This window comes from Homarus americanus, unplaced genomic scaffold, assembly GCF_018991925.1.
Source record: "Homarus americanus isolate GMGI-L3 unplaced genomic scaffold, GMGI_Hamer_2.0 scaffold24781, whole genome shotgun sequence".
In the NCBI taxonomy this organism is placed as follows: domain Eukaryota; kingdom Metazoa; phylum Arthropoda; class Malacostraca; order Decapoda; family Nephropidae; genus Homarus; species Homarus americanus.
In genome coordinates this window covers 459,589-478,787 of record NW_024723430.1, presented here as the reverse complement: position 1 = coordinate 478,787, position 19,199 = coordinate 459,589, and the positions used below count along the sequence as shown (strand labels likewise).

The window sequence follows — 19,199 nt, the reverse complement described above, 5'->3', positions numbered from 1 at the left end:
GAACTAACTGGAATCTACTTAGCTACAGACTACCTCAAAGAAAATGGAGGTGGGGTGATATTCTGTGACTCTCAGAGTGCTTTGAAATCAATAAACAGCCCATCAGGCGCTATGTCTAAAGTTGTATGTGATATTAAAAGGAATGTGATAACTGTCAATGAGAACAACTCTCGGATCGAATATGTGTGGATTCCGTCCCATGTTGGAATCAGGTATCATGACCGTGCTGATAGACTGGCCAATGAGGCATGTAAGAAAGAAAATGTTGACCGTGACCTTGGCCTGTCCAATGCCGTACTTAAAAACATTCAAGTCAGATTCATGAACTCTGATCTAGAAGAACTGAGAAATGCAGAGAGACCTGGCAGTTGTAGCATTAGTAAATATGACAAATTTTGTGACAAGAGGTACCGGTATGGCCAGCATAAGGACAGAGCCAGACAATGTGATGTAGTCGTGGCCAGAATAAGGCTAGGATACAGACACATCTGGCAAGTTAGTAACGCTGTACCCATACCGGAACACTCAGCATGTAAACTTTGTGATAAACCTCTAAAGCATACACTTGAACACTATATTATTGAATGTGACACTGTCAAAGACTTCAGGCCACCTGACTTATTGTATCTTGAACTATGTAATTACTACATTGAATCAGGTGTGCTTGAGGACATTCTTGCTGTTTATCCCAAATTTGCTAGCCCACACTGATTAGTCTTCAATTAGAATATGACGTCCAATGTATATGAACCACTGTCTTGCATGGCAGTGAACAGTGACATCACCCTCAGTGTCAAGACCTGACTGAATTACTCACAATAGGCAAACTGTACTCCAAGCTTTATCAATTAATTTGTTAAACTAAACAAAAAATTCCTTTACTTCTCCTGCTCCACATCCTGCCTTACAGTTATATGTAAATCGTATAATAAAGAGTATATTGCAAATTTGGACTGAATGCATAAATTATTAAATTGGGTGTAAGTATTTCAAAATAATTTACTAATTCATATTGAGAGTAAATTTCACAGGAAAATCATAACTCTCTCGTGTGCTGTTATTGTTTCAGGAAGCTAAGTGGTGAATAACATCAGTACTTCGATATTCAGTTTCCTGGAGTCATTTGGCATTGGCACTAATTATGAGCTCGGTCGAATAAATCCTTAAGATGAGGTAAGTATAGTTTGATTTTACTGGAGGACCATAATTAGGTCAGCAGATGAGGGCATAATAAATGTTGTTAGTTTTAATGATACCTCCAAGAAAAGTTATAATTTGTATGTAATAGAGGAATTAAATCTTAGTTTATAATGCTCCTCAAGCTGTGTGTTACTGATCAATCACTACAGTATTATAAATGTGTATTATAAGCTAAACAAAAAATATACCGGTTCTATTTTCTGTCATCCTTCACACAGCAAAACTCTCTATTACTATGTTAAAGAAATGTTATGGCGATGAAAAGTTTGTGCTACTGAATAATGCCGCGGTGAATCAATTGTTATTACAACACAACAGCGAGTTTGTAATGTAAATACTGAAAGCTTAAATTTAGAATATGAATTGTTTTATGTGAATCTGAATATTGATAATGACAACTGTCGCGACACAGATTCCCATGAATTTGTGTATTTCGCCTAAATATACTTACAAACTGTGGCAGTAAGAACACTCATAAAAGGCTTCTTCAGTTGAAGTGTTTACATCTTAATTTCCTTAGGAGTGAAAGTTATGAATGTTGTCACAGTACCAGGTGTAAAGTCTGTTCAAATCCAAGCGAAGACAGTTTTTTTTAATGCCCATGTACACAGTGTTGAATATGTACAGTTCCGTTCAGAAGTTGGTGGTACACTGGCGGTGAAGGGTGCATAGTCTGTTGTACCCTTCCTGGACGACAGGTCACTGCGCCGAACCTCCTACCAACACACACAGTAGAACGGGCAACGGAGCAGTGTGATTCTGATCACTCTCATCAGCGGCAAATAACAACAACACCTCGGTGAAATTCACACACACACACACACACACACACACACACACACACACACACACACACACAGCCCACTTGTGTCGGTGTGTTTCAGTGTGTGTCGAAAATGTGATACGAGTACTTATGAAGTAATGTTATTTAACACTTAATCGGCAATTATCACTAATTAGCGAAACACACACACACACACACACACACATATATATATATATACTGTATATATAGCTAGAGTTTTATACGACAAACTTCAAATAATGAATACATTAAAGACTCTTGATATATGAGCTCTGATCAGTGGCGGACTGGGTCAAAAATTTCTACTTGCAAAACTTGTAAAGGGGCCCACTCAAAAGGGTCCAAAAGGGCCCACTTAATCCCAAAACGTAGCCAAAGGAACCATCACTTTGGGGCCCACCGGGAAATTTCCCGGTATCCCGGTGGGCCAGTCCGCCACTGGCTCTGATCACCTACTTCTTTTGGTGTTCATTCGAAACCAATTTCCCTATTGTATTTTGATATTCGAATAGATACTCCTATCACTACAGTTTTCTTTTCACCGTCAGCAGGATATTCATATCAATATCCTTCCCATCTCCTCTTGATGAGTATTCGTTCGAATCAAACTGTTCCGTTGCCAGTTCTACTGTGTGTGTTGGTAGGAAGTTCGGCGCAGGAAGGGTACAACAGACTATGCACCCTTCACCGCCAGTGTACCACGAACTTCTGAACGGAACTGTACAGCCTAATAACGGCCAATAATACCCAAAAGACAAGACCGACCTCTAGTAATAACGAGTCGTAAAGAGGACAAATGAGTAGCTACGTTGACAGTCATTTATCGTCTAAAGTACTGGTACCACAAGACATCAGGATCGTTACCGTACTTCTCCAATAGATACTGTACTCAAGTTCAATATTCAATTTTCAATTGTTTATTCCTTGATAGAGGAAGCGGGATCCTAGTGCCGTCACTAGGTACCCCTGTACAATAACACCAGAAACATCTGGCAAGTGTGACAAGTATATACAGTATAAATATTATAAAGGGGCTTACTAAAGCCTAAGGAAGGAAGGATATTCCTTTAACACATAACCAATGTTATTTACATAATATCTGGCCAGTATGGGGAGGATCATCGTGTCTCCGTCAGGGGGTCGTGGAGTGGTGGTCCAGCAGGCGTCACGGAAGCGTTGTGTGTGGGGACATCTTAGGAGGTAGTGGATAAGGGTGCGGCTGTCGGGTCTTCTGCATAATGCACAAGAGCGTTGCTCAGGGGATGCGGGGATACCAATCTCCCAAGCAAAGTCATACCCAATGATGATACGGGCAGCAATCACGTCCCCTTTCCGCGACCCTTTCCCATAGACATACGAGAGGTCAGGAAGTTTACGGAGGACATCGTACCAGGTGGGCGGGGAGTCCAGGGGGATGGCTGCTTCCCGAGCTTCTCTCTGTTTGCGGCGAATTTGGGTCCTAAGCTGTAAAAGTGTTCGAGGAACAACGTAGTCAGGTGTGGCCTTGTTGCAGCCAGTCTTGGCAAGGCCATCTGCTGCCTCATTCCCCAAGATACCGACATGACTGGGTATCCATAGGAATGTCACAGGACGGCCTGCATCCTGAAGTGTGGATGTTAACCCTCGTATTCGGAGGATGAGGTCCTTATTTTCCCCTGATCCAAATGCGATCCCGTAGAGAGCAGACCTGGAATCGCAGCAGACAAGCAAGGGGCAGAAACCATCTGCTTCTTCCTCAGCGAGAAAGGCAGCAAGGAGGGCTATTAGTTCAGCCTGAGTGGAGGATGCCCCGTCAGAAACTCTGAGAGACAGTTTGATAGGCTCAGGGGCATCAGGACGGGAGACGTAGACACCAGCCCCGGCCCGACCTGTAGCGGGGTCAACAGAACCATCAGTGTAGAGGACGACCCTACCTGGGGACCAGTGGGAGATCCTGGAGAGGTGGTATTTGCAGAGAATAACAGGGTTCACGTGGGATTTCGGGAGCGGTCCACCGAGGGCAATCACTTCAGGTTGAAAATCCAGCCAGGGAGAAGGAGACGAACCAACAGCAGGGGTGACAACAATATCAGGCAGGAGGTCGTGTTCCTGAAGGGCTCGGATGAGTGACCCTCGCCACTGTCTTCTAGATGGAGGTCGGCCTCGGACAGCAGGAGTCAAGTTGGCTTGGACATAGTTGCCCCGAGGATCCCGTAGAATGGAAGCGGCAGTTTTTAGGTAAAACTCCTGGACACGATCCTGTAAGGGGGAAAGACCAAGTTCGGTATATAGAGAAGTAGAGCGTGTCCACTGAGGAGCCCCAGGGATGATACGAGCAGCTTTCCTCTGGATAACTTCGAGACGGTTGACAGCAGTCCGACTAATGTTGACGAGGGCAGGGGCGGCGTAGTCGATACAGGAACGGACAAAGGACTTGTACATGGTGAGAAGTACAGGGATGGTGGCACCAAGGGAATCCCTGCACATGGTAGAGAGGGGAGTGAGACGCCGAAAGCATATGTCTCGAAGATAGCGGACTTCAGGGATCTGACAACGTGTGCGAGTTACATACACACCCAGGTATTTTGTCTCATTAACCCAGCCCAAGGGCGTTCCTGATAAGAGAAGGGGTGGAGGTACAACACGACCGTGCCACATGGCTTTTGTTTTCGCAGTTGAAAGAAGGAAACCAAGTGAATCACACTCTCTGGAGATCAGATCAAGGGCTTTCTGCATGCTGAGGTAGTCAGGGGATTGGAGGAGGACATCGTCGGCATATCCTGAGTGGACAACTTCTGTCGGCCACGGGAGAGATGCAATTGAGTGCATGAGAGTGTTAAACAAGGTGGGACTCAGGACTCCACCTTGAGGGGTGCCGAGGTTCATTTCTTGAACAGGAGACATAGAACCTTCAACGCGAACCCGGGCCTGACGTCCAGTGAGGTAAGAGGCGATCCATTGTAGAGGTCTCCCTTTAACCCCTAACCGCGCAAGTTCACAGACAGTGGAGTGTAACAACGTGGTCTACACAGTCAAATGACTTTTTTTAAACTGACCAGGAACGTGTGTGTGTGTGTGTGTGTGTAGCGAAGTTATTTACATAATTCTCAGATTTGAGGGAGTAAGAACTAATAACTGATATCTGAAAGGCAAATATAAGGACAAAGAAACGAATGTAAACACAATAACAGAAAGGAAGCGAGGGTGTTTGGGGAGGAGCCAGTGGGTAAATAGGAATGAAAGGACTGAATAAAGAAGATACTCAGCTGTGTAAATATTTATCAAACATATCAAAGGGAGGGGACTGAGGTATCCTTAGTGAAGGGTAATGCATGGTGGTAGACGCAAGACTATAATAATACAGATGACTTAGACACAAGTTTACGTTAGTGTTAGATTAAATTATACAATTATACAGATTATATCAAAAAGTAAAATCAGATGAAAATTGGTATAAGTTTATATTATTACATTAAACTGTTTGATTACAATGATTATGCCAAAAAATTTGAATAATGAGTTACAAAATCCAAAATGAGCCAAGCCTAATAACCTCCCATAAATCGGTGGCCATAATTATGTGGGAAATATGCAAGAAATTCAATAAATATAAGTGACAGTACTGATCACCACTAGGCTTGTGACGCACGATCATCGATCATATGTATAGTTATTTAGCAAATATTTGGAAATTAGAACTGTGAACTTTCAGAGGATGAGAAAAGTGAATGAGGACATGGACAGACAGACGAACAGACAGAGTTGTTTACTGCTCGATGGCCTGCAGCGCCCTAATAAAAGCCTGGTGGTGGTCACGGATACCGTCAGAGCGTGCAAGTGAGCAGACAATTACTTTAATAGGTGTTGTGGTTAACTTAATTACCCACGTCGCCATGACTCCAGGATGGGTATGGCGTTTAGTTGTGTCTGTATGTTAGTTGATTAGTTAATTTATGTGCCTGTGGGGTTTTTTCCGGGTGTTAAAACCGGGTTGGGGGTATCATCACCAAACAGAGAGCAAGGGTAGTGTCTCATCGCCTCTGCATATGCATTAGTTTGAGGGTAAAAAGCAAAAGGTCAAGGTGACGTAGCTGGTGTGTCTCTTACTAAGGGACGCCTCAACAATGTGAGTGCCTCAAACATCACCTTCCAAATGGGTTTTCTCAATTGCTTCATCATCAAGAACGCCGAAGATGATTTACCAAACTGTGTCTCCTAGGAACAGAGCTGAACACTTGGAATACAGGAGATCACTTACCATCTGAGCTTCATGAACACAACAGAGTATACCTTCCAAATGAGCTTCATGAACACAACAGAGTATACCTTCCAAATGAGCTTCATGAACACTACTGAACAAAATGAACACCACAGAATAAACTTTCCAAATGAGCTTCATGATACTACTGAACAAAATGAACACCACAGAATAAACTTTCCAAATGAGCTTCATGAACACTACGGAACAAAATGAACACCACAGAATATACTTTCCAACTGAGCTTTCTGAAGTGATGATAAGTTAAAAATGGCACAATCTGAATGCGTATCATTATTTATTATTACTGCACTGCTAGGATGGTTGTAATGGGTTGACTTGGGTAACTCTCACCGTGCTGGAGGGAGGTGGAGTCAACACGCTAAGGAGGAGCTGTGGGAGGGAGTAAAGTTGGAGGAGTGATTGAAAACAAAAACAAAAACACCCAGAAAAGACTTGAAGCTAAAAGGGAGTTAGCAACGAAAAAAAAAAGAGGTGGAGTGAGAGTGGTGAGAGGAACCAGTGAGAGTGAAAGCTAAAAGAAGGTGGAGTGGGAGAGGTAAAAGGGAACTGTGATAGCGAGCCAGTCTTGTATTAACCGGACGTGGGTGACCCGTGTGAACGCTCACTAGTGGAAAGATCAAACGCTCGCCAATGTTGTATGAAAAATCTTCCCCAAGGATGAAATACGGAGGCGATGGCTGCAGAGACTGGATTATAAGTATGCAGATGGAGGAGATAGTGAAAAGAGGGGAAAGGTACATAGAAAATAAGAGGTGAGAGTGAGAGGGACGGAGAGACAGAGACAGAGAGTTCAAAATATGCAGATGAAGGAGAGAAAGTGAGAGATATGATATGCCTAATAGGAGGGAGACACAAACATGAATTAAAAGATATGAATAAATGGAAGGAGAGAGAGGGGGGGGAGCGTGTATCTGCATCATACTTTACAATTGCGGGTAAGAGCCGAGAACGACCAGACTTTCCAGACTTCAGCAACTAGCACAAGACTTGGAGGTGGCGGGAGTTTTGAGACTTGGCAGACTTCCCTCCTCAGGTGCCGTGAAACATCTGATGGCGGAAAATATGAATATTTCCAGCCCTTAATATTCCCGCCAGAAGTGATTCAGAGGGTGGCGCGCTGAGGGATGGTTATTGCTTAAAGAAAAATCACAATGATCTACGGAGGTGCGGCAGCTGTTTAGCATACGTCGCCAAGAGGCCGCATAAAATTTACATTTAGTTGTTAAGTTGGTGGAAAAGTACTCATTGACTTCGGGAAATTCGTTAGGAGTGACATTAGAGGCAGATTAGTATCCAGAGATTATGTTTAAAAATCTCTTTTAAAGTTTTTATCTCAACAATACTGTCATTTCTAGCCAACGCTCGGTCGTCTCTTTGAAATATGTTTTAACCGCGCCATCATAACAGAACAAAATCTACATCAAGGTTACATAAAGTTATTTAATCTAGTAAAATTGGTGTTGTAACTGTTTTAAGTGAAAAGATACCAGAAAAATACTTAATCGGTCATATACAGTACATGGTGTAAGTAATGTCTAGATTTACAACAACAAAACAACTCCTCAGTGTACAAGGAGTCTATACATCACTGAGGATCTGAACATCATTGAGAGGTTTAGTATGAAATATTCCGCAATTATATACCTAACGATTTCCTAGATGACGCACTTCTCCGTCCCCTCCCTCTCCTAAATCTGTCTTTATCTCTCCCTTCTCTCCTCTCAGCCGCTGTCTTTATCTTTCCCTTCTCTCCTCTCAGCCACCAGTGTTATAAAGGGGACAAGGAACCGGTGTGTTATGGCTTCCCTTCCAGTGTACAATATTTTGTATTTACATTTTACTTTTTATTAACATATAAATAAACATTACACCTCAAAGACCCTGGAAGAGGTGAAAAGAGGGACTGGGATGGGATTATCTGGTGGAAGTTATTTTTCCTCGCACTATCAATACATTGTAGCCCACAAGGGTGACAGATAATTAATCGCACAGGAAAAACATTTTCAGTCGGGACAGGAGTCAGTGCCGTCTGTATCTATGTACAGTACGTCGGCAGCATTACTCGAAATCGGTAAGAGCTTCACACACACACACACACGAGGTAATGTTATTAGTCCTCACGCCCCCTGACTTGAAAGAGGGTTGCGAAAGCGCCGAGCAGGTAATCTGCTCCCCTTACAACAGATATATATAACGGTGTATTCACCAAGGTAACCCCTTAAGCTGAAAGTTACGTTTTGGGGATTCAGAAGGTCATAGGTCAAGGTCACAACCTTGTGCTGAGTGACTCGGAACCCTATACTCAGTAGTCTAGTTTGTTATTGGTGACAAGTTCTCCCGGGTGCTGTTTTCACCTCTTCCCTGATCTTCTTAAAGGCTAAAAATACTCCCCTGATTTATTCCTGACGTACATCAAGACCTCTATACTACTAAATCTCTCACTCACTCACTCTACCCTTTTATGAATTTTGTGTTGCCTAACTTACTCATAGATGAAAATTTATTCTCTCTTTATAATTTTAAAAACTCTTAACTCACAAGGTCTCTCACGCACCTAGAAATTATATATATAGATTTTCCTTCCTCCACTACTGTCAATTAATTAATGTAAAAAAAGGTCACCTCCTTTCCTTTCTCTACTATCCCCATCCTTATATCACTTCCAACCTCCTCCACACCTCCCCTCCCTCCCACATACCTCCCCTCCCTCCCACATACCTCCCCTCTCTCCCACATACCTCCCTTCCCTCCCACATACCTCCCCTCTCTCCCACATACTTCCCCTCTCTCCCACATACCTCCCCTCCCTCCCTCATACCTCCTCTCCCTCCCACATACCTCCCCTTCCATCTCTGGTCCACGTCTCTCGACTCTTCTGAATTAGAATAAAAAAAATGCTTCCATCAAATAATGCCGTTGCTACACATCGGTCCTTCTCACGCGACCATCTACCTCTACACACTCCACCCACCTCCCCGTCTACACCTCCACCCATCTCCCAGTCTACACCCTCCACCCATCGTCCCTGTCTACACCCCTCCACCCATCTCCCCTGTCTACACCCTCCACCCATCTCCCCGTCTACACCCTCCACCCATCTCCCTCCACACCCCTCTCTCCACACCCTGAGTCTCCCTGTCTACACCTCCACCCATCTCCCTCCACACCCTCCATCCATCTCCCTGTCTACACCCTGAGTCTCCCCATCTACACCCTCCACCCATCTCCCGTCTACACCCCCTCCACCCATCTCCCCTGTCTACACCCTCCACCCATCTCCCCATCTACACCCCTCCACCCATCTCCCCGTCTACACCCCCCACCCATCTCCCGTCTACACCCTGAGTCTCCCCATCTACACCCTCTGTATCATCTTCGCCACTACTCTCACTCTCCTCATCTTCCTTCTGCTGCAAGTCTTCTATAGCCCCCCCACCACCTCCTCCTTCGCCTCCTTCTCTGTACGAACTTCAATTCCTCCTCTGTCTCCTACACTCACCACACTATCCACCTATCTACTTCCCATTGTCCAGTTCCCTTGTAAAGGTCCTTCATCCCCCTCTTTATCAGCTATTTCCCCATCCCCTCTTCCCGTTACCTATTCCTCCTCCTTCTACACAAACTGTAAAAGCCCACCACCACTCCCTCCTGTCAGGTATCGCCCCCTCCTTTCTCTCCCCTGTAAAAGCTTTTACCTCCCCTTCCTTCCAATTCCCCACTCTCCTTCCCTCCTGTGTCATCCCCTCGCGCTCTGCTTGTCTACAACTGCTTCCGCCTCCTCTCCTACCGCGCCTCCCGCTTCCATCACATTCTTCCCCTCGTGCCAGTCGGGTGTCAGTGAGGGAGCCTAGGACACATCGTAAACAGTTCCCCTCTAAACCGACAAAAGGCCACCAGACCAAACACGTGTGGCGGGGAGAAGGACGAAATTACCTCAACGTTTTATATTTTGATTTCATTGCCGCCAGAAGAAGAAAAAAATATCTAACAATTTTATGTGTTTTTTTCTAAATAGTTCAATATTTTGTTTTTCCTTTTTTTATGGGAACAAACGAGTTTTGAATTTTATGTCGCCCTGATTTCCAGACCCCATCACTACAGCTCCCCATCATCACAACACCTCATCACTACAGCTCTCCATCATCACAACACTCATCACTACAGCTCCCCATCATCACAACACTCATCACTACAGCCTCGCCATCATCACAAACACCACTCACTACAGCTCCCCATCATCACAACACTCATCACTACAGCTGCCATCATCACAACACTCATCACTACAGCTCCCCATCATCACAACACTCATCACTACAGCTCCCCATCATCACCACACTCATCACTACAGCTCGCCATCATCACAACACTCATCACTACAGCTCCCCATCATCACAACACTCATCACTACAGCTCGCCATCATCACAACACCTCATCACTACAGCTCCCATCACCACCACGACAGAGCCCTAAACGACCTACAGGAGGCACTGCCAACTTATCCCTTGGGAGACCCTCGCCAGCACCTAATAAGTGGCTTTTCTTGTTCACCTTAAATGAAGCAGTCATTTATTCTCACGCCCCCAGCCTCCTTTCCAATGCTTTATTGTGTAAAAAGAAAGTCGTCTCAATAATGCTTCTACAGTAACCATACTTTTTGTGGGAATTAAATTTGGTGAATATTGTTGATAATTAAACACGTAAATAACTGCACTGCTACCCAGTATCGGATAATGCTCTAGTTGTGGATTTAACAGTCAGACACAACCTTATTATTTTCAAGAAGAAACTTTTCGGTAACTAAATACTGTGACTACTTCATATACAAAAAAAAGCAAGAAGTCCTCTATCCCAATGCAGTTTTAACCAGCCAAAAAAAATTGTTGGGGAGGAAACAGGAAAAAGATGAAAACTTAGACTTAATGAGTACAATAATAATGCATTCAAAGATTAAGAAGAAATACCTGGAGATATTACTGTACTAGTGACACTATTCAGACGATGTGTACTGAACGAAAATCTTCTCTTTCCATCCTAATGCTCTGTATTTATCAGTATAATAGGCTATAATGTTTTCAGAGACTTCACTAAGCAAATATCTCGTCATGTTTGAGTCTTACACCCGGTAGTCGTAAATGCACAATTGAAATATTAGGAACGTCTTGTGCATTCTTCTACATCATAAAGTTCATACAATGGAAATATTCCTAATTAAAGAAAGCTTTTACGATACAATATGATGCACATATTAGTGGTAGAACAGGCGGTGATATTTACTGTTCTGGACTTTACTGTATTGAGTTAACGGTTAGTTTTGTAAACCCGTTTGTTTTAAGCGCAAATTTAAAGGAGTCGACATCGCCCGCCTTATGCTTAGTACATGTTAGGGCAAGAAATTCAAAATGACAACAGAATCTTTTTGTTTACTGCAAAATATAGTATACGCAGTTACACAATAAAACTACATGTTGAATCCGTATAAAGTTGTAAAAATCAATATCTAGATTCTAGACTCTATTAATTTGTCGTCAATATTAACCGATTATCATCAGGCAATTGCTAGTTATGCAGTACAAACGTATTTAATATATTCCCCTACAAACTGTGATACGTTTGATTGCTCTCTACCGAAGTAAAAAAAATAATATTGACAAAAATTATAATTTACTGTACTTACCTTCCTCTCTGACGCGTTTTCTTTGGTCGTTCTGCTCTTCTTGAGATTCCATTTTCTTTGATTGTTTTGAATGCCAACCATCACTTTGACAAATTGATGAAAGTACTCCTTAACCTGATTCGCATATATTTCCTTGTAAATTTACTGGAAAAATAATTTACATAATTCCTTCTAACCATTTCTTTAGTCGTTTATATTTCAAAAAGTATTCGATTAATATTAAATAGCACAGAGGCAAACCTGGTATGTTCATTGTGATAAGATTCTCACTTAACAAGTTAAATAGGTCGCCTGAGTTAAGCCTTGTATACGTGTCAAAACTTCACACACACACACTTTCCTTTATATTTCCCTTATGTTTAATGTTAGATAATAGCTCCATATTCATGTTGTTGCTGCTACTCACACAATAGATACTCCGCACTTTGAGTCTACACCAGTTCTTTACTTTCAGGTTTCGTTGTATATAATAACTTCATGTCCACGAAGCATACAGCTAGAACTACGCTGTTTATTAATGTTTACAATATTCCCCGACGGTCACTTTACACTTAAAATAGGTCATCTATAGCTCACCCATGTTTCATTTTCAGTAACACTATACAGCATTTACCACTGGTTGGTTAACTGTGTTTCACCACTAAATCTTCCAGCACCACTTCTTCGGACATATTTGCTGTTCCTCGTCCTTCCTCTAAGATCTGTAAAGAAGAGAACAAAATTAATAAGCCTTTTGAATAATATTGAATGCCTCTGTTTGCTTTTCCAACACCAGTAAATAATGGTAATGTTCAGGCCTGGAAACTATACATGACATTTCTTTTTTCAACATCTTTGTGTAAAACTATAAATTAAACATGTAGAGGAGATTCCTCATGCGGTATACTTTAGTTGTATGTGAGATTGGATAATAATAATAATAATAATAATAATAATAATAATAATAATAGTAGTAGTAGTAGTAGTAGTAGTAACTGCAATTTCATTAGTTCCAAATATGACATACACAATGCGAGGTACATCAGGAATGTTATAGTTTCTAATGACAGTTACTGAAATAGTTTATTGAATAACCTGAAACCAGTGCTTTAAGGACGAACCTTCAGGAGGTGAAACTGAATATGTGTGACATCTTTCAGACCGTCCCTGTGGATCCCAGATGTAGAAAGATCATCATTTATTCAAATAATAAAACAGCATTTCTAAGTATTGAACTAAAATACCATATATATCTTCATATAACTCTTACTACTGTACTATACATAATTGTTCGTTTTCCTCTTTCATAAACATGCCAATCCACATTTTAACTTAATGCCAAAACAAAGCTTATCAAAAAGAGGACCCACGACACATGTTTTAAATAACTGTACTTTTAATATCTTAGAAACATCCAAGTATCAATCTTAAATACAGAACAAAATTAATTTAAACAAATAAATATTAACCAAAGGACAATATGTAAACATTAGCTTAAACAAAGAAATATAAACATTTGCTAAAATACAACAAATATAAACTCGTACACAAAAAACTAAATTTTAACCAGAAAACAAAATGTAAATATTAACCTAAATAAGAAAGAAAAAATATCGAAAGAAAACCTGCATTACATGCTTTATTATTCTGTTAGATTTTTCTCGTCCATGTGGGAGCAGCTGCTGACTGTTTTACGGCCAAAACTTGATGAGGTGTGCTTCATTTGGGCACGTTTACAAGATGAACTCAAACAGAATACATTCCCTCACAAGGCTACCCTCCCCCCAACATGCTCATTGTTTACACACTTAAACTAGTTTGAGAACTTGAACACGCACCCGGAAACTTAAGAGATTAATGATTAACTTTGAAGATAAATATCAAACTATACAGTATATCAATAGCTGCCAGACGATCAAAGTGGTATACAGTACATTGCTCCCATTTATGGATGTTGACAGTACACTGTCCACGCTCAGGTCAAAATCAAGAGTAAACATACAGATAGACTTCTTCCTTTGTTATCATCGACTTTCCACAAGATCACATAGATCTATTTCATTTAATTCCATCATTTTATACACATACATACGATCTTAAATGCTACAGTAAATTATATATTATGCATGTGTTAACCCAAGCTGCATTTTCACTAGTCGACAAAGAAGTAAGGTTTTGTTCTTGATTGTTAATTAATCCTAATGATAACCTTTACCGGAGGGCGTCAACTCCCCCAAAACAAGAGTGTACAACGTACCATGTTGAGACATGTTGTGTTGTATATCAGAAATATGTCCAAACATCGAATCGTCTGGAAACGAAAAGTGAAACATAAAAATAAATAGAGCCTGTAAATGTGTTACATTCCCATTGACCAAGAAAATATAACGTACAAATCTGAGAATCAGAGGGACGAAAACAAAAATAAATGAAGGGTCATGGGTGTGTTCCTTGCTCAGGGAATCATTGGACAAACAAGAAAAAGTCCAATAAATTTTACATGACGCTAAGCAAAGTACAGTATAGTATGACGCGTCAAGGCATCACTTTTACCTACACACTGTAGAAGAAGATTCAAGCGACCTTGAAGTAAGAAACTTGCAAACCAAAGATACATTTATTATATGATCAGGAAAATACGATATACCTGTTATTATGCAAAATTTGAAATACAAATAAGAAATATGATAAAGTATCTCTTGTCTCACCCTTGATGACAATCTTCAGACCATCTCTGCGATGCTTTCATGAACAAATAAAACTCTGCTTAATTAGATAATCTCTGACACCGGAAAAATACGATTATAAACGTAAGATTTTGATTGGTAAGAGAAGGGAATTACAACATCAAAGCTTCTGAAGTTCTGCCGGAGAATTTCCAGTTGCTTAATGAGTGAATTTGGTTGGTAAAGTTCCCAGGTGAAAAGTTTTGTCATTAAGGTTTAATTACGGAAACAATTTTCGTTCACTGATCACAATTTACAGCATCAGTCTCGAGAATTCTAATAATCAGATGATACACAGAATATTTTTTTTTATTATGAAAGCAGTTGTGTACTGTTGTGTACAAGTCGAATTAATGAACTTAAAGACCGTGGCTGTTGGATCACTCAAATACAATAAATTCATCATTTAATTACCTACTGTATATCATGACACTGGAATTATTCATGCTTTCCAAAAACGCAAATCTTATTTTGTAACGTTAAACTTTAGATTTTCAATATATATTCAGATCCAAATACATCTCTTAGAGCTCAAGAATAATGTATTGAGGATTATCGGCACTCTGGCAGGCGTCACTGCCACCCAGTGGGATATGGTTCATAATTAGAATTCCCCGCCAAGTCGGTCTGAGACAAAAGGCGATTGAAAACTTCCCTGAAGAAGTTTAACGCGTAAAAAACCGCAGATGTGACTTTTTGAAGACTAGAATCGTCACTTTAAAAGCCCGGGAGAAGAAAGAGTTATGTTCCCTGCGGCCATTAGGGCGGACTTTCTTGGGATTGTTATATAGAGCTAGTGGGAAAGTTTGGTGCGTTTGTTCAAGTGAGGGAAAGTAAAGGGATTTGGCGAGAAGGGGAAGGATCTGAGCTACACAATAATGGCAAAAACGTTGGGGTAAACGAACGAGAGATGAAAAAGAGAAGAGGGAGGATGAGACGGGATCTAATAGTGGTATGGTAAATAAAAACGGATTCAGACAAGACGGTAAAGGAGCATCAAAGAGACTAAGGAAGGAAGGATTTAACAGTGACACCAAAATAAATCCGATAAAACTGGAAAGGAAAGAAAACAGAACACACTAATACCACAGACGGGAAGAACAGAAAGATCCCAAGAATAATTAACAAATACTAAGAAAGGATCATAGAGGAACAGTAAAGATATTCATGAGCTGTGTGTACGAAATGAGTGATGCAGATTGAGTTAATTGTTGGTATAATTGATAAAGTTTATGGCTTTTAGATGCATTAACATTTCATATCTACATTTAAGAATCTTTTTTTTTACTCTGAAATAAATCATAACAAAACAACGCAGCTGAGTAATAGGTAGATTTAACATATTTTAATACTGTAGGAATAACTCTACTCCTGGTTATTAACGGAGAATAATTTCCAATGACCTCACTACCTGTGTCTATGACTTATCTTCTGCTACACAGGAAAAAAAAATACATGTACTTTACTTTGTGTCGTCATACAATGGAACTGAGGCCTTTTTCCTCTTTTTTTAAATATGATTTATAGGCATGTCTTATTTTCTCCTCTGAAGAAAGACTACTAAGAGCTTGTGTCCTGCTCTAGCATAACAACACACGTAAGTAATCGTATGTTTTAAAATGACCGAGAAGTATATCCTATTTATTAACACGACTTTGTGGAGGTGCAACATAGAACAGACTGTATGAGAGAACTATACAACTCTCATTTATATACTGTTTAATGTCTTCTGAAAGATTAGGAGGGGGATCTAAGTAGTAAAAGGCAGTAAACATGTTGCTTATATCCAGTGACGGATTGAAATAAAGTACATACATACATACATACATACTGCATTAAAACATGACACGGTATACTGTCAATATGTCCAACCCATTTGTGAAATCCAAAATGGAAGGGCGTCACCCCCACCCTTCATCCGTAGAGAATCAAGGATTATTGAATATTAATTTTGCACCGAGTCACGGGGGAGCTCCAACGTCAAGAATATTTGGCTGCTGATGACGTCAATGTAGTCCAGTAAATTACATCACCGTCGCTTGTAATGGGAACGTCAGTAGCTGTTTATTTTACTCTCCTAAAAACCCAAGACCGGTTTTTTTTTTATATCGTTTCCCCGGGTTTTGTGGATTATGTGATACATTACGAGAATTATAGCGTATTAGGTCATCTTTTTCTCTCATGATGTACACACGCAGTATTTCGTGTGTGTGTGTGTGTGTGTGATAATTCTGCGGTCTTTTCAAGATAATCTACAACATACAGTATTGCATTGTATTAATATATCATATGCACTGGTTTATCTAAGGCTTTAAAAAATATATATATACCAATCCTTATACCTGAATATTACATCCTAGTCAGTATCCCCCCAACATTCTCGACGTAAATTTAAATAACTCTTAAAGAACGAATGGAAAAGTAACGTGTGTCGACGCAGAGACTTTTTAATCTGCATCTTTCACTTTCGTAGAATTTTCTGGTCTGGATATTAATTTCCCACAAAATACAAACTTAAACTTTATCGTATACATTACACTGCGGCATTATTCTGAAGCCTTTTCATATATCTTATATAGATTGGAAAATTTTTCCTTCAAGATTTGAATTCTGGAGAGACTGATTTAATAATCATGGTGACTAATAAATCTTAGGACAAATAAAACTAAACCAATATTAAGTTTTATGTTGTCTATTGTCAGCAAAGCACATCTACACACTATTTCCTAAACCATTTATCTTTATTTATCTCTTTCCCACATCTGTGTTATTAGTAGGATCGAGGGACAGACACTTTAAAGGGGAGAAGTGACAGTGGTAGACCTCCGCCACAACCATAGTAAGTGATACCAGAGCGATAATATAACACTACACCATGGTCACGCATCTGCACACGAATATCTATTATACACAAGAGTTGGAAGCACATTACCGCTAGCACACCCGAACACAAACACCATACTGGTCAAAAATGAGAGGTAGAATAAATACACATACCACTTTTTCTGCACAAGTGGTCTGAGTTTCCATCCCACCCCCACAAACGCGGTTATTTATTAGGCACCCCATACTGCGAAGACACACAGACAAACTCCAGAAAGTTCCAGACGTTTGTAAAAAAAAAATAGCTAACCACCAGTCCTGGCATTACAAATTTAATAACTATAGATGGAGATGAACTAAAAACTGCAAAAACAAGACAGGAAAAGCGAATTGCATGTCAACTTTCTTTTGCTAGTGTGTCCACGGCGGAACCAGCTTCAAAACTTTCAGTTGTTAATCCCTTGGCCACAAGGGGTATCTCTGTGCTGAATAAAATCGTTTGGCTTTATCCAAATAGAATATTAAAAGTGGCGTCCAGTAGTGAAGGGGTTAAATACTCGTCCATGCACAATGTTGAAACAAAACAATTCTCAACACATTGTGGACGCATAGAACTACCTGACACGGTGGCCGCCTTTCCAAACAATCTGACCTTCGAGATAAGATTGAATAAGAACCGGGAAGGTCAAGACATTGTAATCGACAACAGAGTAGTAAATATATTTTGCAGAACCACTAGCCTACCCACACGGTGGGCAGATTTCTACAGAGCCTTCGTCCAGAATAAAATAACTAAGTAAGCTGGCAAAGGCAAGGAAAAAAATGTCTGTCTGTGCGTGTGTGAAGAACCCAAGCGTGGACATGCCTACTGTTGAGCCTACCTTCATGGTCCAGTTCTGGGATGGAGTGGTCACAGCATACAAAGCCCATGCAAGAAATTGACAGCTGTTCAGCATCACCATAATTAACCCACTGAACACCACGGGTGTGACATGCAATCTATCTTGACTATGTAATACAAGTTAATACAAGTACTATTAAGCCTTACTAGGGGGCGTCGTGGGCCTTGTGGGGCTGCGGTGTTTGTACTGTCCTTCGTGCCATGAGACCGCCACACAGGAGTGTTTGTTTTGGTTTAGTGGCGGGCGTGTCCCAGCTGGAACGAGTAAACACGAGAGGTATTTCTGGCGCCGGGTGCACCTCCCTAGCCCAACCTGATGCTGACAGGTGTGGCCTGGGACTTGTGTACCTGGGACCCCACAAATGTATGGCTTATATATATATATATATATATATATATATATATATATATATATATATATATATATATATATATATATATATATATGTAGATCCACAATGAAAACGTGGATAAGATAATAAGACATCTTCAGAGTTGCCTCTGAAGATGTCTTGAATAAAGACAAAAGCTAAGGTGCTCTGTTGTTTCCTTTTCCCGTGTGATTTTCATATATATATATATATATATATATATATATATATATATATATATATATATATATATATATATATATATATGCAAGTAAATCACTGTAGGTGCGCGTGATCTAGGTATATACTGATAACCGCCGCCATCTTTTAATGTGGCAACACACCGCGCTACGAGTCTTCCTTTAACTCCGGCTCACTTGCATGGCGTGCGGCAAATACGGCATTGCAATACTCTTCCGTTCAGCAGCCGAGTGCACGCTATGTAGTGTGCGTAT

The 19,199-nt window shown here is 40.7% G+C and overlaps 1 protein-coding gene across 1 annotated transcript in view; it reads right to left on the bottom strand.

Moving 5' to 3' along the window:
• LOC121863463 overlaps positions 1–18,628 on the bottom strand; it is a 93,379-nt gene extending 74,751 nt beyond the window's left edge. The window contains exons 1-2 of the mRNA XM_042362139.1: positions 18,521–18,628; positions 11,945–12,645 (exon numbers count right to left, since the gene is read on the bottom strand). Of these exons, the coding sequence (XP_042218073.1) occupies positions 11,945–11,996 (52 nt within the window). The 5' untranslated portion in view covers positions 11,997–12,645; positions 18,521–18,628. The remainder of the gene's footprint in view (positions 1–11,944; positions 12,646–18,520) is intronic.
• Between the last annotated feature and the right edge of the window lie 571 nt (positions 18,629–19,199).